We start from the raw sequence: 19,507 nt of genomic DNA on the forward strand, positions 1-19,507 counted from the left end.
ATTTCTGCTTGTGCCATTTTCACAGTTTGTTGTATTCTAACCGAAAACATGTAAACTCTCATGTCACTGGCTCGAGGAATGCAACAGGGGAGCTGGAGATGGAGCAAGAGAGAGAGAGAGAGAGAGAGAGAGAGAGAGAGAGAGAGAGAGAGAGTGAGAGAGAGAGAGAGAGAGAGAGAGAGAGAGAGAGAGAGAGAGAGAGAGAGAGACTAAATGGATTAACATGCGTCAGTTGAAGCAAATGTCTCTCATCCCATTGCCGGCAATTGTCACAGAAGCCCAGGGTTCCTCCCTAGGGAAACACAGGATTAGTTACTGTTTCCAACCAGGACGATGACCAGTTCCTTTGCTTTGCACAGGGCAACTTCAACTTTAACTTCCACTCAACTCTTCAAGAAGTCGATTCAAGCTGCCTGGCTGGGTGCTGACGTCATGATTATACAATGGGACCATCAAAGCTTGTGGCGCCTGTGTGACGACAAGTAGGTTTGGCTGCACTTTGTAAACCATGGATGCTCTTGGGCCTGTCAAACCAGACTTAACTGAAAACGTGACTCTGAAGACCCGATCAAGGAGGAATAAATGTGACATTTTATTTCTATTGACTGTGTTTGGTCACTTCATTGATATAGACTGATGACTTCAGATCATGCACATGATCAAATCTTTGCTTGTGACATTGTGGCATAGAGGATTTGTAACGTCTGTGAAGAGCTGAAGTTTTATTTGACGATGACGGAGGACTAGCAACAGGTGCAATCATCTAATGCCTCCGCTGTGACCTTTCAGAGATGAAAAGGAGTTAAGGTGAAGAACCTGGCCTGGATTAATTGTCATCTGGGATGAGACGCTGTATTGCATCGGGCCAGCGGACATAAGCTCTAGTTCCTCCTAGAGTTGTCCTGGCACCCCACAATAATTGAAAAAGTGTGTGGGGGAGGTTTTAAATGGTGTTGATAACGGAGGAGCAAATTGAAGGTTCAAAGGTTCGAGAGAATGGAGCAACTGGAGGACCTGGATTTGGTGATATTGGATTCACGACCAATAAAGGGGCTATGGATACACCTGTCATGTCCATCACTATGGTGGATGAAGATGGGAATGACAGCGAGATATCAGGAGAGGAATATCAAGAGGAGAGGGAAGTTGATTACACACGCAACTACTGGGAGGATGAGGATGATATCTACCAGGAGTTTGAGGAGCTGGACTTCGAGGCTCTGCCGGATCGCTCGGACACGCGGAGCATCGCCTCGGACGACTCCTTCTATCCCCCAGACAATTCAGTCATGTCGGACATGTACCGCTCACCAAGCCCTGAGTCCATCTCCTTCTTCAAGGCATGCTGCAACAACAACTCCATCATCGTCAAAGTCATGATCAGACAAGGAATGACCGAGGAGGAAGTGTGGGAGACAGATAAGAACAGAAGAGTAGGTGGTTTAATGCATTTTAATGAAATGTTGAGGGTTTATTTTTCTCTACTCACTTGAAACCACACCGTCATGGTGGAAACCAATGAAACCTCAATGTTCTCCACTGGAAACCTCTTTTGACCATTGACCAATGATTTCTGAAGGGCTTATATAAGGGCGTGAAGGTCACGTCTTGAAGGGGAGTTCAGAGCAGTTGGTTAAGCCTCCAGTGACAGACGGGGAGTTTAAAGTGCACAGTGGCAGTGTCAAGAAGAAGCTTGCCATCAGGGCTCAGCTTTTAACAGGCTCCTAGCGACACTGAGCTGAGACCTGGGTAAGAGATACTGTGTGTGCGCATGGAGCTGGAACACACAGAGGGATTGACCAGGAAACTCATATTTATACTGGCCTATATGAGCGCACTATTGTGTGTTGTGCCCCAATTGTTCACCTGGAACCAGTGTATTTCAACTTTAATTGTGTTAATTTACAATACAGATTCAATTCATTTAGATTTTATTTGTAAAGTACCAAATCTTAATATACATTATCTCAAGGCACTTTACATAGAAGGTCAAGACAACAGTTCCCACAATGAGCAGAATCTTGGGGCCTGTGGAGAGAAAAACTCCCTCATTAACTGGAAGAAACCTCCAGAGCCAGACTAAATGTGGGTAGCCATCTGCCCCGACCGGTTGGGCTGAGCAGGGAAAACTGGGGAGGGGAGAAGAGATGGTTTGAAAAGAGGGGAGAGAAGAGACAGAGAGAGAGCTAGTTGGGAGGGGGAGAAGATGGGAAGAGAGAGGTGAGAGGGACCAAGAACACTTGTGCACCATCAGGTTTCAGCTCTGAAAATAATAACAGTGTAAAGACGCAATTGATTATTAATGATAGCAGCAACAGTTCATATAGTAATTAAGTAATAAAAGGTGTTATTGATAATAATAGTAATAATTATAATAATAGTTGTTATCCTGCAGCTCTGGAGTCGGAGATACCTGCACAGAGAGAGAGAAAGAGAGAGAGGCTATGGGAGCAAGAAGACACGTTAATGACATGTAAATAAATGAATCTGGGGCCAGAAAGACAGAGAGAAGGGGAGACATGCTCAGTGCATGATGGGAGTTTCCCCATCAGCATAGACCTATAGCAGCATAACTAAGGGATGGTTCAGGACTCAGCTGATCCAGAACTAACTCTATGCTGTTTCAAAAAGGAACTTTTTAAGTTTAACCTTAAATATAGAGATGGTGTCTGACTCCCAAACCCGAGTGGGAGTTGGTTCCACAGGAGAGGAGCCTGGTAGCTGCAGGTTCTACCTCCTGTTCTACTCTTACACTCTCTAGAACCCAGAGTGGGAGCTGGTTCCACAGGAGAGGAGCCTGGTAGCTGAAGGTTCTACCTCCTGTTCTACTCTTACAGACTCTAGAACCCAGAGTGGGAGCTGGTTTCACAGGAGAGGAGCCTGGCAGCTGAAGGTTCTACCTCCTGTTCTACTCTTACACTCTCTAGAACCCAGAGCTGGTTCCACGGGAGAGGAGCCTGGAAGCTGAAGGTTCTATCTCCTGTCCTACTCTGACAGATTCTTGAAAACACAAGGTAGCATGTGTTTTTGGAGAAAATTGATCGGTGTGGACATTATGGTGTTAATACAGATAATCTCATATTTGTCAGTCTACAGAGAATGTTTGGAAATGTTTCACATAGTTTATGTATTTAAATCATATTCAAGTTGTATGTAACTGTATGACTGTAACCAGTTTTACTGAGTAACTGTACTCGTTAAGGTCCTTCGTCTCTATCCAAAGGTGGAACAGTATATTTACATTGGGTAAGCCATCATTAATAATTCCTCATTCAGGGGATACCATCTAAACTGGTGGGATGAAACAGACATGTACTGTACATCACCACTGCAGATAGGAAACATAATATACTCAGAGACATTGATATGTTGAGGTTTGACAGTGTTTCTCTTATAGAACAGGGTCTGAGTGAGGCATCCTGTATATGTAGAATGCCGAAGTGTCCTTGGGCCAGACACTGAACCCCAAAATGCCCCTTCTCATAGATCATAGTGCTGCACATAGATGCACTGTATAAATGTGTGTGTGAATATAAAACTGTCCTGTAAAGCGCTTTGAGAGCTAATCAAGACTATAAAAGTGCTATGTAGATACAGACCATTTCCCATTGGTAATTTAGAGAAGTCAATCCCTTTTGTTGGGAAAAAAATATTAGAATATCATGAACCCAATATCGACAATGATATAACAGTAAATTTAAGAGTAAATCAACCAGTAGTACTTTTGACAGTTTGGTATTTGGTAAATGACATCTCCAGCTGGAGACCAGTGCTGTGCCTGAACAGTTTATTACAGTTTCATTTGTTTGGCCCACACTGTAACTTACAGCATTTTGCCTTACTTGCAGGCAGGATGACCAACAAGTGTTATTTCTTTTTATGAGAGTCCCTGCAATGATTTTGTCCTGAGGGTAAAAATGGTGGTGTAACCATAAGAAAAAGTTTCACTGTAGCCGGGAGGAACAATATTGGGTGTTTTTAAAAGCCAAAATCAATCACAGTCAAAGAGAGGAGGAAGAAGAAGAAACTCAGGCACTCTTGTTTTTGTGTTTCAGTCTGGCCTGATCGTGGCGTGTTACCATGGCTACTTGGATGTGGTCATCGCCCTCTCTCAGTGTCCGTTTCTGGACGTCAACTGGCAGGATAATGAGGGCAACACTGCTCTGATCACGGCAGCACAAGCAGGTAAACCCCCTTCAGGTCTTTGAATTGACCACCTATATGTAGATTATCTCATTTTTTTAACTTCTATCGATATTTGCTATAAACAAATCAAAGCAAATCTGAGCAGGTGTTGTGGGAGTAAGGTGCCTTGCTCAGGGGCACTTAGACAGTGGGGTAGGGAGAGTCCTATTGAAGACCATCCAGTCAGATTTTTGCACATAGTCCAATTTTTCTGCCACTAGTCCACTTCCTCTCCCCAGGCCAATTAAATACATTTTGATTTGTATAGACCATATTCATAAATCACAGTATGTCTCAGAAGGCTTAACAAGGTGTGGCATCCTTGGCATCCAAGGAAAAACTACTCCAAACATTTTTAACAGTGGAAGAAAATGAGTACAATCCTCTGAGAGAGCCCCATCTGATGGAACCCTCTCCCTGGACGGACAGAAGTGCAATAGATTCCGCGTGTGCTAAAATATTCTGAAACTGGAGCCACAGTCTGCACAGTAGCGATAATGGTTAAGGACAGAGGACGTCCCACCTTTTAAGCCCCATGAGAGAAACTGTTATTTGTGAATATGAGCTTTACAAATGAATAGGATTGATTAATAGCGATCCATGGTATCAAGGTCCCACTTGTTCATACTCTCAGTCAATAACGAGTCAGTTGCATCAAAACCAAAAACAAATGAAAAAACCTTATTGGGAAAAGAACTGGACCATCTCTTTTTGAAAAAATATGTAACATGAACTTTGATTTACATTTACTATCACGGAGGCCTGGGACCAGGGGGCGATCAGGATGATTTGGCTTCACTTGAGAGCTGTCATGTCGTCCATGTGTACAGTCTATGCCCTTGATGTTTACAGGAATAATTTCACTTTCTTGGAAATAAACCTCCACCTTGCTGCTTAGAGTTAAATGGAAAGGTTGATGCTACTAACGTCTGTCTGGTAACAATTTAGCTTCTGCCAGCAACCTGCTAAACTGATGTAAACCAAAGGCTGGAAATGGGGGATTGCCAATGTTCTTCTGTCTGATAGGCTCTACCAATCAGCACATCTGAAGCTCAGCAGTTATCATATTGGCTCATTTGCTTAATATGAACAGAAAGAAAAATACAATAAACAAACAATAAACACCAAAGACTAAACTAGACTATTACAAGATGTCCTCAGTTGTTTTTGTAATATGAAAAGTTCCTTCTCCTGTTCTTGTCATGACAACATATCACTTTGTCGGGTTACATCACAAAACCTTTTTGTTAAGTCAGATCTTTTACAATGAGACCATACCACTTTTGAAGGAAGTCACTACACTGAGAGGATTAATGCTGACGTCTTTAGTGGAAGACCAGTGGCTCATGTGGCTAATTTTAGCAAATGCTAGCTCAGAGGATGCATAGCATTAGTGACATTACAGTGAGTCAATATGCTCACTTAGTCACTCTGTACTGGGGTTACTCCACATTTACCCACATCACAGGTCGTACAAGTTGTTTCTCAAGTCTCCAAAAGAGCATCAGTTCCATCACTGAACTCAACAGTGTAATTTCAGGGATACTGTAAAAACTGTGCAACAGGGTCACAAGCATGAGCAGCAACAAGATTAGATGACACATTGGCTGGGGAAGTAAAGGCCAAGGTTGAACCGTCAAGCCTGTAAACCGATTTTTCAAAGTAAAACTCTAGGGTAACAATTGGACCATTTGTTGTTTTTGTGTCTGCCTTCAAAATGAAGGTTTGAGCTCGTGACAGCTCATGTTCCTTGATGCAGCTGGATTATTTTTAGTGATTCTATAAGATTTCTTCTTTTTCTTTGCTGAGTACAAGGTATCAGGAAACAATCAATGAATCTGAGCAACAAAAACAAACTATTTGTTCTTCTTTAATCAGAAGTTAATTGTAATTGAAGGGAAATTCAATATTCTATGACCCTGTAACTGGTATTTGTGGCTGCTGTTCGAACAAAACTATAAAGAGACTAAAGCTGGTTCCTTCTTTTCTGACTGCAACGGAATGATGTAATCGACTTGTATGAGAAAGATTAAACATACATAAAAAAAAAAAGAAATTTCACGCACACAAGTGAATTTTCTACATCTACATGGAGTCATCTTGATTACGTGTTCACTCTGACAGGGATCCATAAAAAGATTCTTCAGAGAAGATAGAGAGCTCACTGAGTTTCTTTCTCCTCCATTTACCACAGTGTGGAGCGTTTTCATTGTTACAGTTCATCCTCTGTACATTATCGTCCTCACACAACTGTGATCACTGAGGAGGCACACATATATTTGTCATTGAAATATCACATCTGTGTCATATGTGTGCATTCATAAGCCCATTATTGGTGTAGCCTTTCTTTACATCAGGTAATCATCCCTGTAAGGGATCCAACATCTGGTATATCTAATATCCCTCCTAACAAGACATTTGACCTTTATATGTGTTTCTCTCCCCCACTACTTTTACTTTAGTGCATAATCTACAGTGGTAGAAACTTCAGTGCAGAGAATTGAGTTTGAAAATTGGACAAAATTAAAGCTCCGATCGTATTATGAGGTCTGGTGCCTGCAAGAATCCGTGTTATTTGCTAACATTAGACAGTATCATGGCGAAGGTAATTTCATAGCGATGCAGCCACATGTGTCAGACACAGCGACGCAGCCTCTCATCTGCTAACGATGATGAATGGCCGCAGACTAGTCTTCATTTTCTGCTCCATTAAAAAAGTATTGATCCCCTTTCATGACAGAGTACTCTGCAACACCTCGGGGGAGCAGTGACCAAGTCTGTGATTCCTGCAGCAAAGTGGTCATCAGACAGAGGAGAGCAACTTTTACTCAGTCTTTACTAAAGGAAGAAAATATCTAGACAGCTGGAGTTAACATTCAGGATTTAAAAGAATTTTTACTGTGTTACACAATGCAATTAAATTACAGTTTGTTTGTGGCGGAGGCTCAGGGATCTTACAGCCTGAGCAAAGAGTCTGGTGATCAGGCAGTGGACACAAGGCAAGGCAAACAGCAGCAGGGTGAACAGGCTGTGTAGCTGATGGGTGAAATCCCTCATGTCTGGTACAAAGAAACAGGTCAGAGGGTTTTATACCCTGGTTTTGCTCAATCAGGTCAATGATGTGAATGGTTAACAAAGTGTGGTGGAGGATAGAAAACTGCAGTTTTACTTCAAGTTCCATTTGGCTCAGTGGAGATACTGACAATTAATGTAAAGTGGTAAGTTGATGGTGACTTGACATTATGATAAGACATTTAATACAAAAATAAATCTATGATCTTTGATTGCATACATAGGCAGAATATATCTTTAAAACTAGGTGTAGTCTGGGAAATAACAAACAAACAAATTATTGTTGTTAAATCACTAGTTTGTGCTTTGGTGTTACTGAATTTATGTATTTAAGTTCTTCATTGTGTGTATTAATTTGTGCTCAAGTGTCAGATATTTCAGTTTAGACCACATCCAGTATTCACTGTTGGCCTCATGTGTACAGGACCCACATAGCATCATTATTTGGCACAGATTTGGAGCCACCGTACACATCAGGCCAACATACTGCAGGGGATGATGGTACTTGGACAGTCCGTTTCTGTTTGCCAGATCTAGGCCACAATCAACCAATGTCCACCACTTTAGGTTCACATCCAGATTACACCTTGCTTGCTTTGCCAAAACATTAATTTTGGGATATTTGGGCACATTCGCCTTTTTACAAGTGGGTCACTTCAGGCTCCCATCCATTAAGTTCAGCCACAAGAAGGCCAGAAGTGTCGCATCATTGCCACAAAGTTACATATTCAGAACACAAACTCTTCACACTAATTGTTTTCTTCAGAATATGAGTTGGAGGGGTTTGTTTGTTATATAGATTTAAAAAAGTTGTGTGAATGAAGAGAGCCAAATTCAATGTCTGAAGAAGCCACGTAGAGACCTGTCCATATCTAACTGACCTGTCTCTTTCTGTCCTGCAGGTCATTTGTACATCTGCACCTATCTGCTGAACTACTTCCCTGGGTTGGACATTGAGAGGAGGAACTGTCACGGTTTCACAGCTCTGATGAAGGCGGCCATGCAGGGTCGAGCTGAGTGTACTCGGACTCTCTTGCTGGCTGGTGAGTGTAGCTTCATTTTCTTTTTATACAGAATAACACAGGCAGATATAAAATCTTATGTATAAGGGTAATGTATGTATAAAGTTAATCACATTTATTGTATTAAATTAATGGTAAATGGACAGTATTTATATAGGCTTATCATATATAGTTTTATTGTATTTATAGTATTTGTTATTATCAACGCACAGCTTTTTACAGCACAAGTTGCATGCACCTATTCACTCTATATACATCACTTTTTCCATAACATACTTTTAAACACTTTGGGTACAGTGTTTAGGGGCAATATGGGGTTCAGTATCTTGCCCAAGGACAATTCTGAAAGACTGGAGGAGATCGGAATCCAACCATCGACCTTCTAGTTAGTGGATGTCCTGCTCAATCTCCTGAGCCACAGCTGGATCAGTGCACATGCTCATCAGATTCCTTTCCCTCGATCGTCTCCATAAATCTTCCTGTTTCCAGGAGGTGATATTCAGGCCCGGGACAGCAGCCGCGGTCTGACTCCCAGGGAGTGGGCTCTGTTCACTGGTCGCTATGAGACAGCCAACCTGATGGACCGTCTGATGCTGAAGCCCTGTGCCGAGCAGTTCTGTGACTCCTTCCCTCTGGAGTGGCCTATACTGGAGGTTATTACATTCATCATGAGATGGAATTTATATTGAATTCTTTTTGGAAGTTGTTTCTTTTAAACCACAATGTTTAATGCTCTTGTGCAGGAGCTGGTGGACCAGGGCCGACCACCGAATTCCTGCTGGAGGCGTTTGATCAACATTCTCTCCTGCTGTCCTTATAGGTTTTACATCAACAACAAGGTAAACCCTGTGGACGAGGGTGTTCTCGACCACATGGTCCAGATCACCACCAGTCTCTCCAGCCCGCTCATTGCCATAGCCTGCAGGACAGTGTGCCCGGGCAGCCCCCCCTGCATCGGGAAGCGCCGTCACGCTGTGCAGGAGATTCTGAGGCGGCACCGTGTCGCTCAGTTGAAGCACTTGGGCCCTGACAGACTGAACAACTATAAGAGATTATTCCAGAACTCAAAGGTCCTCCTCATTCCCAGGGAGAGGGATCGGAGGGCCAGCCTGCAGCCCCAGCTGCTCAGTGACATAGCCATTGCGTCCTCTGTGGCTTTTAGGCGAGCCAGTCTCCTGCCACTCAATATGCTGAGAAGGAGCAGTGTGCGGCCAGGCATCACAGTGCCCAAAGTGAGGCTCTGCAAGGCCCCGGCTCCGAGCTTTGTACCAGAGAAATGCCGACGGAGCCGTAACCACAACGAGCTGCAGATTCCCAAGTGGGATTACAAGATGAAGAGAATAGAGAGGAGGCAGGAGCAGGAGAGGCAGACACTGTTAACTCTGATCAAGAGGAGGTGAGGGGACGGGACGAGGACAGAGCACAGCATGAGGGACTGCACCAAACAATCCAATGGATCACATGATGCAGTGTTTTTAATAGTGAATAACTGATCTATTTTCACGTCTGTTTTCTGAGATTGCCGACACTGTTGAATTCGTTGCCTTGTTTCTACTTGAGTTCATGCATATTTGTAAAAGCACAATTTGCGATGCAGCATGGGAGCGACACAGGTGCTGAGGACATAAATCCACAGTGTACTGTATGTAGTACGAGTTCCTTAGTGATGACAGCAGGCAGCTCAATATATAGAGAATATATATGGTAAATCCATTGGCATGTGGCAAAAGGTACTGAAGAAAAAAGAAGTGTGAGGGTTTCAGTAATGAAGAGCTCAGCAGATGGCCTCGATCTATTATAGTCTGTTGACGCCTCAGAAAAATATGCTACCAAGCTGCAAACATATTCATTATATAACGCTATAGGCTGGTTAAAGGAAGTTTTGTACCAATGACCTTGAAACTAGGAAAGTACACACTGCATTTTCCCTCATATAAAAAACTTCTGAGAACCTGTGGTCAAAATTGGCCTGATTCTTAACCTATAAAAAGCTGAACCCTCACAAAGTGTCATTCTCTTAAGAAAACTAGGAGTCATTGTGAGAAAGGGGAAAAGAATAAAAAGATGTTTAATTGAGAGAAAAGATCAGGGAATACCAGAACAGAGGATAGGCAGGGAATACTGCAGCTCTTTGGCCCATAGTTACATTTCTTTACAACTAACACAAACACAAATAGGTTGGGCCAGTAAAACTTTAATAAAAGTGCTTTGGTGAATATTGGAGATAAAGTTTTTTATTTAATTAAATAATTGTGTGATAAATTGCCGGAGTTTGTCAGGGGACACATGACACATATGACCTTCTCTCTCCTCCTCTTCCTCATTCACATATCTCATCAATACATGTTATTCACATAAAGGTTCAGTGTGTAAGATTTAGGTGAAAGGGATCTATTGGCAGAAAGTAATTATAAAATAATCCTACTGATGGTTACTAGTTTGTAATTGTGCAATTTGTACTTATTGTTGCTTTCTTTAACCTAGAATGGGACCTTTATATTTAAATAGTTTATATTGACATCGGGATTGGGTCCTCTTCGAAGGCAGCCATGTTTTTTACAGTAGCCCAGACCAGACCAAATAAAAACCTTTTGAGTTTTTATGACAACTGAAGGCTATCACGCGGGTATTCAGCTGCAACATGCAACTTCACCACTAGATATCACTAAATTCTGCAAACTCAACATTTAAATGTGGATGATGTTTACAACTAGGTTATGTAGATTTACAATATGCCTGCCCACATGACTATCATTACAACTTTCATGGCATTTCTGACATTTTCTTATGTACAAATTCACTTATCTCAGGAATGTTGTAAATATTGTTGATGTGTTCTGATACACGAGGCATCTGTTGCACTTCTGTCTGTGCTGGAGGAGGGTTCCCCTCACATGTGACTGTCAGAGGTTTCTACACTTTTTTTATCTGGGTATTGTTTCAGTTTTTTTCTTACTCTTGTTGAGGGTTAAGGTCAGAGGATATCACACCTTATTAAGTCCTATGAGACCAATCGTGATTTGTGAAAATGTGCTATACAAAAAAAAACACGATTCATTGATTGATACACAGAGCCATAAAAAAAGTTTTAAATAACTTTAATAAGGCTGTAGTAAATGGATGTTTTACTGCAAGATCACATATTTCTGGTAGAAAACCAATATGTTTAGTTACATATTTCTTCAGGTATTTTTGGTATCAGCATCTTCGTGGCTAGCTGTACACTTAAATCAGCAACATTGATGAAAAATGTTTTTATTTTAATACAATGTATAGAAATCCTTGTTTTAAAAGATTCAGAGCTAAAAACTAAAAACACAAAAATTTCAACAAGACAGGAGGCCAAACTAGGTTTAACAGCTCTAGTGAAGGACCTGTCCTGAATAAGACATAAAACGATGAACAAAGTGGACTTAAACAGCAAATGAATATTAAGGGACAGAATCGGGGCTCAGACAGGCAGCAGGGTGTCAGCTAGTCTGAGGGATTTCAGCGGCACGGAGAGAGGAGCTGCGACAGCGTGACCAAATGAAGATTTGTGAGAGGCTGCTGCAGCAGAGTGCCACAGGAAAGGATCGCTGAGCATTCAGCCGAAAGCCAGGAAGCCGTTTGACACTGATACATAGCACAACAGGTAAGCGCACAGAGGGAAGTGCTTCTTCTCCAGCTGAGCTGAGCTGAGGAGGCAGATCACACAGGCTTTGTCAAGGCTTTGTGGAGAATTTGAAAAGCGGAGCCAAAAATAAACAGCTTAAGGGTGACTTGCTGACTTCCTAAATAATCACACAGATAGTTCACTTTTGGTGCTGCTGTCGAGTACTGCATCCACGTCCTGCTCCGTGAACACAGGACCAGCATGTGTCTGTGTTCTGCATCATCATGTCATTAATGTTAGTTGTGAAAAAAACCCTGAGGAGGGCTGTTATATGATTCAGATGCTTTTCACAAAATATAATTACAGCATTAAATAAATGAGAAAAAGATGAAAGGTTTTACAAAAGGTTCTTTGCCCTCAACAGTGGCAACATACAGGAAAATGTTTGCATACTTGTCCGCTCCTCTGTCCCTCCTTTCAGGTCATCTTTAAGCTTTGAAATTTATGAAGCTGCCGACTCCTGGCAAAAATATAAAATAAATGAATATGAGCCCTTCATTGAGCTGATTTTCATTTGGTGCTGTGACGCAGCAAACTCCCAAATACTTAATACCCCCTTATTATTCTATAGCTCTGGCTTTAACAAGACCCAAATTAGAGGCAGAAAACCACCACAGGGATGTATGAACCCTGACCTGTTTGTGTCAGACTGAGTTGGTCAGGACCAGACAGGCTGCTGGTGCATAGGGAGTCATTTCCACTGAGGAGAGTGGATACATCCCCCTCTCTTTTCTGTCCCCCTCACTGATACAGCTGCAAGTCACTGTGAACAGCCTCCTCTCACTGTCCAGCTGAGACCCTCTGTTAGAATTAACTGGATTTCAGGAGCCAGGATGCAGAGCTCGGACGCAGACCCGGAGCATAAAGTGACACGGTACAGTTTATTGTAAACATGTGCAATGGTGGTGGAGGGGACAGGTAAACAAGATGATACAAATGATTTCCAGGGTGCAGCAGACAAACAGAGGGGCTGGATCTGTAACCTGAGCACAGGAAATATTCAAAAAAGCAGCAGGAATCTGGTGTGGTGATGAGCCAGATTGACCTCAGATGGGCTTGATAATGAGGAGGGGTGTGGCCCGATAGCCACGCCCTTGAAAACAAACTCAGAAGAGACACAGGAAAATAACTAAACAAAAGCCAGGAGAGAGGAGGGAGACGTTCGACGTTTGGTGGACAGCCCTCTCTACCCCTTGAGCTACAGCCACCTCTTTCATTATAAGTGATCTGCTTTATAATTCTTTGCAGGGGGAAGATGTCAATAAGAGGTTTGGTGGAGTTCAGTCCGACGACTCACGTTCAAACGCATTGTATCAGTAACACAGGTTTAGTGTGTGGCATCTAGCCTCCAACTTAATCAATCCCCCATATGATTACACATGAATGAGCCTACAGGTGGCTGCCTGAACTAGCTTGCAGGCGTCGCCCTATTTGTTTTCATACTGTTAAACCTCAGAGTCACTGCAGGATTCTCTGGGCACAGAAGGAAACATAATGAAAAATCTGTCAACCTTAATAAATCAGTGAAAATCATCCACTAATCATAAACTAAAGGAACTTGTTTTTATAAAGTATGGCTGTTTTGATAAGATATGATGAGGTTGAAGATTCCCCAAACTGTGTTTATTATTTATCAGCCGAGCTTGTGTGAAGGCAGCTTCAGCGGGAATTTATCAGCCCGGCCTCTGGACTCTGCCGCAGTGTATGTTTTTAACTGAATGAACGTCCTGCTGAGGTATTTGTGGCCAGGATAAGGAAGAAAGATGCACTTTAACCCGCCTCTCTTCACTGGAGCTGTGACTGACACCTCGGCCGTGCTTTGTTCTGCATTCTGACTGTGCACGTGTAATGAACATCTCTATGACCCAACCTCGGCTCTCACTGATACAAATCTGTGCCTGTGGTGTGGTGATGAATCTGCAGCCAGCAGCTCAACATAACAGGCCTCAGAGACTAAAATGGCTGCCACCCTGACCTGTGCTGCAGCTGCTCTAATGACCACCAGAGGGCACTCATGTCCCTTGACAAGTTACATGTAAATACACACATACATATAAGCATGTGCAGGCACAGGTTCAGACATAGTTACATTTAGAAAGGACCGATCCTCTTTCTTCTTCCCTTGTCTCTTCTCTTGTGAAGCTGCTGCAAATATCTGTTCTTCATGAGAATCAAACTCATCTTCACATCCCATGATTTAAAAACTGGGCCACGGCCGCTCCTCCACAATCGGATGTTTCACACCAGAACATCTGTGATCAAACGCGGCTTTAAACATCTGAAGACATGTTTTTTTTTTGTGTCCTGTTGTCTCATCTCATCTCAAGTCATTTTCGTCCGCTTATCCGGGGTTGGGTCGCGGGGGGAGCAGCTCAAGCAGGGGGCCCCAGACTTCCCTTTCCCGGGCCACATTGACCAACTCTGACGGGGGGATCCCGAGGCGTTCCCAGGCCAGTGTTGAGATATAATCTCTCCACCTAGTCCTGGGTCTTCCCCGAGGTCTCCTCCCCACTGGACGTGCCTGAAACACCTCCCGTGTCCTGTTGTCTGTTGTGTAAAACCAGGTGGAGATTGTTTTAACCATAAGAACAAATCATTTCTTACAAGTTATCATTCTTACTAAAACCCCAACAACTAGGTATTAAAGCTGAATGCCATTATATTTAAGGGAGTGTATTATTAAGAGAATAAACAGGACTGGTCAAACTGGGTCCCATCTATAGACTTAATAAGTTGTTGTCGTTGTTTTCTTATTTTGGACTGAGACTTGTCTCAGTCTCCTTCACTGGTCTTGTCTATCAGTGTTTGCACATGGTACACTGCAGACATCTGCTTCATTATACTCCACCAGTGTTTCTAAACTGGAACACAACCAGACCCCATTAACTTTGTAGCTATTTGTTGTTTACTTTATAAAAAAAGGTACCTGCTAAGCAAGACATGAACTGAAACAATGAAAAGTATTTGAGCTAGATTTTGATACAAGGGGACTGTATGGGACACAATTAATGATCATATAATAATGGAGGAATCAGTTAATACTGTACTGGTGTAAATTCCAAAACAAATTGGTCAGAAAATGACAATGACAGTCCTCCAGGGCCCCCAGTGACCTGGGCCCCTGCAGCAGTTCCTTATGGTCTGTTTCCAAAATCCTTTCCAAATTCACAGGCTCAGGTGATCCTTGTTTTCCATCATGTGTCTGATGTAACGAGTCTCCTCGTGTTAGACGTGTTACTTTATGCTCAAATGTGAAGCCTAGTTGCCTTTTTAGAACTTTATTACATTTATTAAGGTTATGTTTTCATTCCTGTCTGTTGTCAGTCAGCAGGATTACTCAAAAACAACTGAACTAATTGTCTTGAAACGTAAGGGTGGGGTATGAGTAAAAGAAGAACCCATGAAATCTCGGAGCAAAGCTGGATAAACAGGTGGAGTTTTTTGGTTAACTTTCTGTAACGTGGGCTCAAGTCTTGGAGGAGGTTTATGCCCTCTGAACATCCTCTTAGTTTATAAATCACATTTCAATCATCCCTAAATCTAAAGGGCTACAATACAGCGCGTGGAATTGTTTTCTATTGTGGCCTCTTGCATGAGACGGCACATGAGTATGACAAATAGGAACTCCACTGATCATACCAGTTATGCTGCCACGCTGCTACAAAGGTGGGGAAGAAGAAGTCAAGCCAAGAAACAGTGCTGGATCCACAATACTTTTTAAATCCCCCTTGCAAATATTTTCTGAGGAATGAAATCCACACAACATGTTTGTCAGACCTTCAGGGCACATACACTGTGTTTTTGCAAGTAATAAGGAAATCTAACCTTGTTTATTCACAAGACAAACCCCACAGTAAAAATGCACTTGCTCCTGATTGCATCTGAGTTTTAAGAGTTGATTTCTGAAAAACAAATGAATAAAAAAAAGACAGTTTTCGCTTTGATTAAAGATTCATATTTAGCTCATCAGTTAACTGATCTTTGACGACTGACGACCACTTTTCTTAAAACAACAACAACAAATACTAGACAAGAGAACAAACGACTCTCACAGTCAGAGGTTCTTCGATGGTCCGTTTATATTTTTTGGAGCAGTTGCAATCTGTTTTGAGGCAATAGAAAGATTCACAATTCTCTTTTTAAAACACGTTTGGTCTAGCAACAAAAAAAAGTTTACCAATGTTATATCTTCATACAGGTCTTACAGTCAGGTTTTTTCTGCCTAAGGATCACAAGGACATACATAACTTTGTCAGTTTCCAGACGTTTACTAACAAATACAGCACGTCTGCTCTTCATCCAGTGTTTCAGTGGGGACAGTTGCATCATGAGTGGTTTTAAAGCATCCGAAGAAGACTTCTAAACAGCAGTGGGTAAAGAAAACCAGGGTCTGTTGTCACTTTTTTTTTTACAATTTAGCCTTTCTCACTTACAAAAAAATACAGAAACCATTAACTTTCAGATTTACTGACAACAAACACTCATGCGTTCATGGATGCAAATTTTCACTCTTTAGCATAATGCTACCAATTGATCAGAATAGGGAGTTTCATGCACGGGAAACACATTTTCAGAGGAAACAACCGTGAATGTTCTCTGTGATGTGATTTCAAACGGTCACCTGTGACGTGTAAAAAGAAGAACCTCAGTAGTTTGGATGTGACAACATGTATTTACTTGTTGTAAATACTTCTGGCGGACATAGCACCTAGTTGGACTGCTTCAGTGACAACGTGGATCCCTGGGCCCTGGTCTACTCTACTCCACATAGCAACAACATTACTACACAAAGTCGACAATTTAGTGTTTTGACCAGGAAACAAAATGTGAACGAAATTCCTACATGTTGCTGTAATTTTTTTTACCATAATGTTGCTGCTATAAGTGACATCCACGTCTGCACATAAAAAGTATATATTTATATTTATATAATATATATCCAGACTCTATTAACAGTTTTGTCTACCATGAAGTTAGAATGGCCACCCATCTCTCAGAAAAGTTTTTTTTTGTACTTCAAACATTGATTATTTTACAACACAGAAATCAACTAATTTGTACAACTTTGGAGGAAGCGAGGTTCCATCCGGTCACAGTCCCTCTATGTTTATCTTCTTTCTTTTTTTTCTCCCTTCGCTTTTTTTAGGTTTTGTAGTTTTCATTTGAATTTTTCTCCCAGCTCCTGGTGCATTGGCAGGACCATTTTCATCCCAGTAAAACACAGTTTATAAAAACCAAAGCATTTACAAACTGGCATTGTTAGAACCGTGACGATATTCCGCTCATAGCTTCAGCAGAACTTGGACCCTTTTAACTTGACCCATTACCTCCCGCCCCTTAGCAGAGGGGGGAATAACCCATGTTTGGCACGTTATATACACAAGGAGCAGAGTTTGCGTGAAGGAACGGCTCATGGGGAAACAAAATGGGGGATTTGAGGCGTTGATGTGGGAAAAAAGCCTTAAGAACATGAGTTTGTCGGGGAAACAGTTTGAGCTACTCTTCAGGTGTTTGGCAGCTGTTATACTCTGTGAAAACTATCTGCAGGGCAGTAAGAGGAGCACTGTGACCTACCTACCAGAAATGACGCTTCATGGCTTAACTCATATTCAGCGTTTTATGGGTTGACATCAGTCTGTAGCTGTGATGTGAGTTCAGACAGTCCGAGTGCACTGTGTGTATGTGTGTGGGTAGTAAGTGAGGGAAGTGAGGTTGAACCGGTGGCGAAAGGCCTGACATGACACAGAAAATAGTGCAATGTACAGAACACAATGCATCTTGGTAAATGTACAATGTACATCAAATACTATACAACCAGAATCCAGAATTAAAAAAGTAGAAACACAACAAAAAGAAAAAAACCTGTTCAACTGACAAAGTCCAGAAGCGTTCTTTGCCCAGAGGAGGAAACATCACACTGAAGCCATAGAAGAAAGAAAAGTTTGTGTGACAGACGTTCTACATGTCCTACAGCTCTGCCTCTTGTGCTTCACATTACTAAAAGCCATGTTGCTATACCACATATTTACAGCTTTCTCCCACATCCCACACGCAATCCAAAACCGTCCGTCCCTGAGTCCCCTCGTCTGTTTCTCTCTTCCATCGTCCTTCTTCCTCTCAACACAGTAGAGTATTTCCCACTTCTCCTTTCACGCTCTTCCTTCCTTTTTCTCTCTCACCGCGTCCATCTCTCTTACGTGCCGTACCCAGAGGCCTTCAGGTGCATGAGGTCTTTCTCTCCGCTCAACCTTCTCCAGCAGTTGTTGATCACAAACTAAACACAGAGAGAAAATGTGTCCGTCGGTTTTTGTTGGTGGTGTGCATGCACATGCATGGCCGCGCCTCCGTTTGCCTCTGATCCTCCTTTGTGCCCCTCTCCCTCCTCCGTCTGAAAGGAGCATTGTCCAATATTTTCTCCCCCGTCTCCTTTCTTGTGCTCCATCCTCCTCCTCTGTCGTCCTGCTGCCTACTGTATGATGCTACTCAGGAACTATGGAGGAGGATGGGGAAGAAGGGCCTGTCCTCTTATCTTGTTTCCTCCATCTTTTTAAACTCATTCACTGTCCTTTTTCCCTTCCTCCATTCTCTCCCCCTCCTCCTCCTCCTCCCCCCTCACACCCAGGAGTCCGGTGAGGCTGGATAGTGGCTGGTCTCGTAGTTGAGCTCACTGTAGGGCCGCGAGGCTGAGTAGAAGTCTACATAGTTGCCAGTGGACTTGAGGCCGCCCAGTTGCATGGTGAGTTCACCCTGCGCAGGGCGCCCCCCCACGTGAACCTGGTTCTCGTAGAAGGCCTGGTCCTCGTAGCTGCCGCTGTCGGGCGGCGGGGGGTTTTGGAACGGTGGGTAGGGCTCTGACGGCAAGCCTTGACAAGAGACCTGCAAAACACAGCAAAAATCACAACTGGGAATGAAGCAAGACACTAAACCCTCATGGTCCATTTCATTTGCTCAACATGCTACCCAGGTTAAATACGTTCTCATAGAGACAATAATACCACCAAAGATCGGTATCACAATCGATTTGGGCTATAGATACAATCAGAGAGAAAGGTACTTGAAATGTAGAATAATTTGCTCTTTACACTTGAGGAATAAAGACTGTCCAGCAGTTAACGTTAGCATGGCACACAGCTCTCTCGAAACTACCCAACTTCAGTTGTGTGGCTACACTTCCTACCTGTATAAATCAGAATATAAGTGTGTGAGTGGCTAACATTAGCAAGCTAGCTAAACACACTTCCCAAAAGTTACCAGGTGCCATATATCTTACTCCACTTCCCCCAACTTCTCTGTCAGGCTCCACCACCATTTCCTCTGCTGTCCATCAAACAGCGAGCAAATGTGGCATTAAAAATGGGATTATAATTACTGAATAAAAACCTTATTCCGGACTGTTAACTTACAAGGCTGCTTGTTCTTTGCTTGTTTTATTCCAGATGTCTAGTGCAACCTAAATAAGTCTGTGTCTCTGTCTTCTGTGATAGGAAAATAAATATCTACCTGAAGCGTATTAAAACAGTTTTAATATTTAATCTTCATCTACTGTGTCACTACTTAATTAATTTTTGACAGT

At 42.5% G+C, this 19,507-nt stretch overlaps 2 protein-coding genes across 2 annotated transcripts in view; one reads left to right on the forward strand and one right to left on the reverse strand.

Moving 5' to 3' along the window:
• The first annotated feature begins 300 nt into the window (after nucleotides 1–300).
• On the forward strand, nucleotides 301–10,495 carry LOC133968637 (ankyrin repeat domain-containing protein 33B-like). The gene is made up of 5 exons (XM_062404786.1): nucleotides 301–1,433; nucleotides 4,056–4,185; nucleotides 8,160–8,300; nucleotides 8,769–8,932; nucleotides 9,023–10,495. Exons 1-5 carry the CDS (start codon nucleotides 948–950, stop codon nucleotides 9,677–9,679), a joined length of 1,578 nt encoding a protein of 525 aa, XP_062260770.1. The 5' UTR covers nucleotides 301–947; the 3' UTR covers nucleotides 9,680–10,495.
• Nucleotides 10,496–15,995: 5,500 nt separating this feature from the next.
• The window catches only part of ctnnd2b (catenin (cadherin-associated protein), delta 2b), a 122,346-nt gene continuing 118,834 nt past the window's right edge, over nucleotides 15,996–19,507 (reverse strand). Inside the window, exon 24 of the mRNA XM_062405185.1 lies at nucleotides 15,996–18,810. Within this exon, the coding sequence (XP_062261169.1) occupies nucleotides 18,547–18,810 (264 nt within the window). The 3' untranslated portion in view covers nucleotides 15,996–18,546. The remainder of the gene's footprint in view (nucleotides 18,811–19,507) is intronic.

Source organism: Platichthys flesus, chromosome 14 (genome assembly GCF_949316205.1).
Source record: "Platichthys flesus chromosome 14, fPlaFle2.1, whole genome shotgun sequence".
Lineage (NCBI taxonomy): Eukaryota > Metazoa > Chordata > Actinopteri > Pleuronectiformes > Pleuronectidae > Platichthys > Platichthys flesus.

What these genes read in the sequence shown, in the direction of transcription:
- LOC133968637 (XM_062404786.1), top strand. Translation starts at nt 948, where the DNA reads ATGGTGTTGATAACGGAGGAGCAAATTGAAGGTTCAAAGGTTCGAGAG. An exon ending in AGACAGATAAGAACAGAAGA is followed by an intron (nt 1,434 to 4,055) that starts GTAGGTGGTTTA and finishes TTTGTGTTTCAG; the next exon opens with TCTGGCCTGATCGTGGCGTG. An exon ending in GATCACGGCAGCACAAGCAG is followed by an intron (nt 4,186 to 8,159) that starts GTAAACCCCCTT and finishes TCTGTCCTGCAG; the next exon opens with GTCATTTGTACATCTGCACC.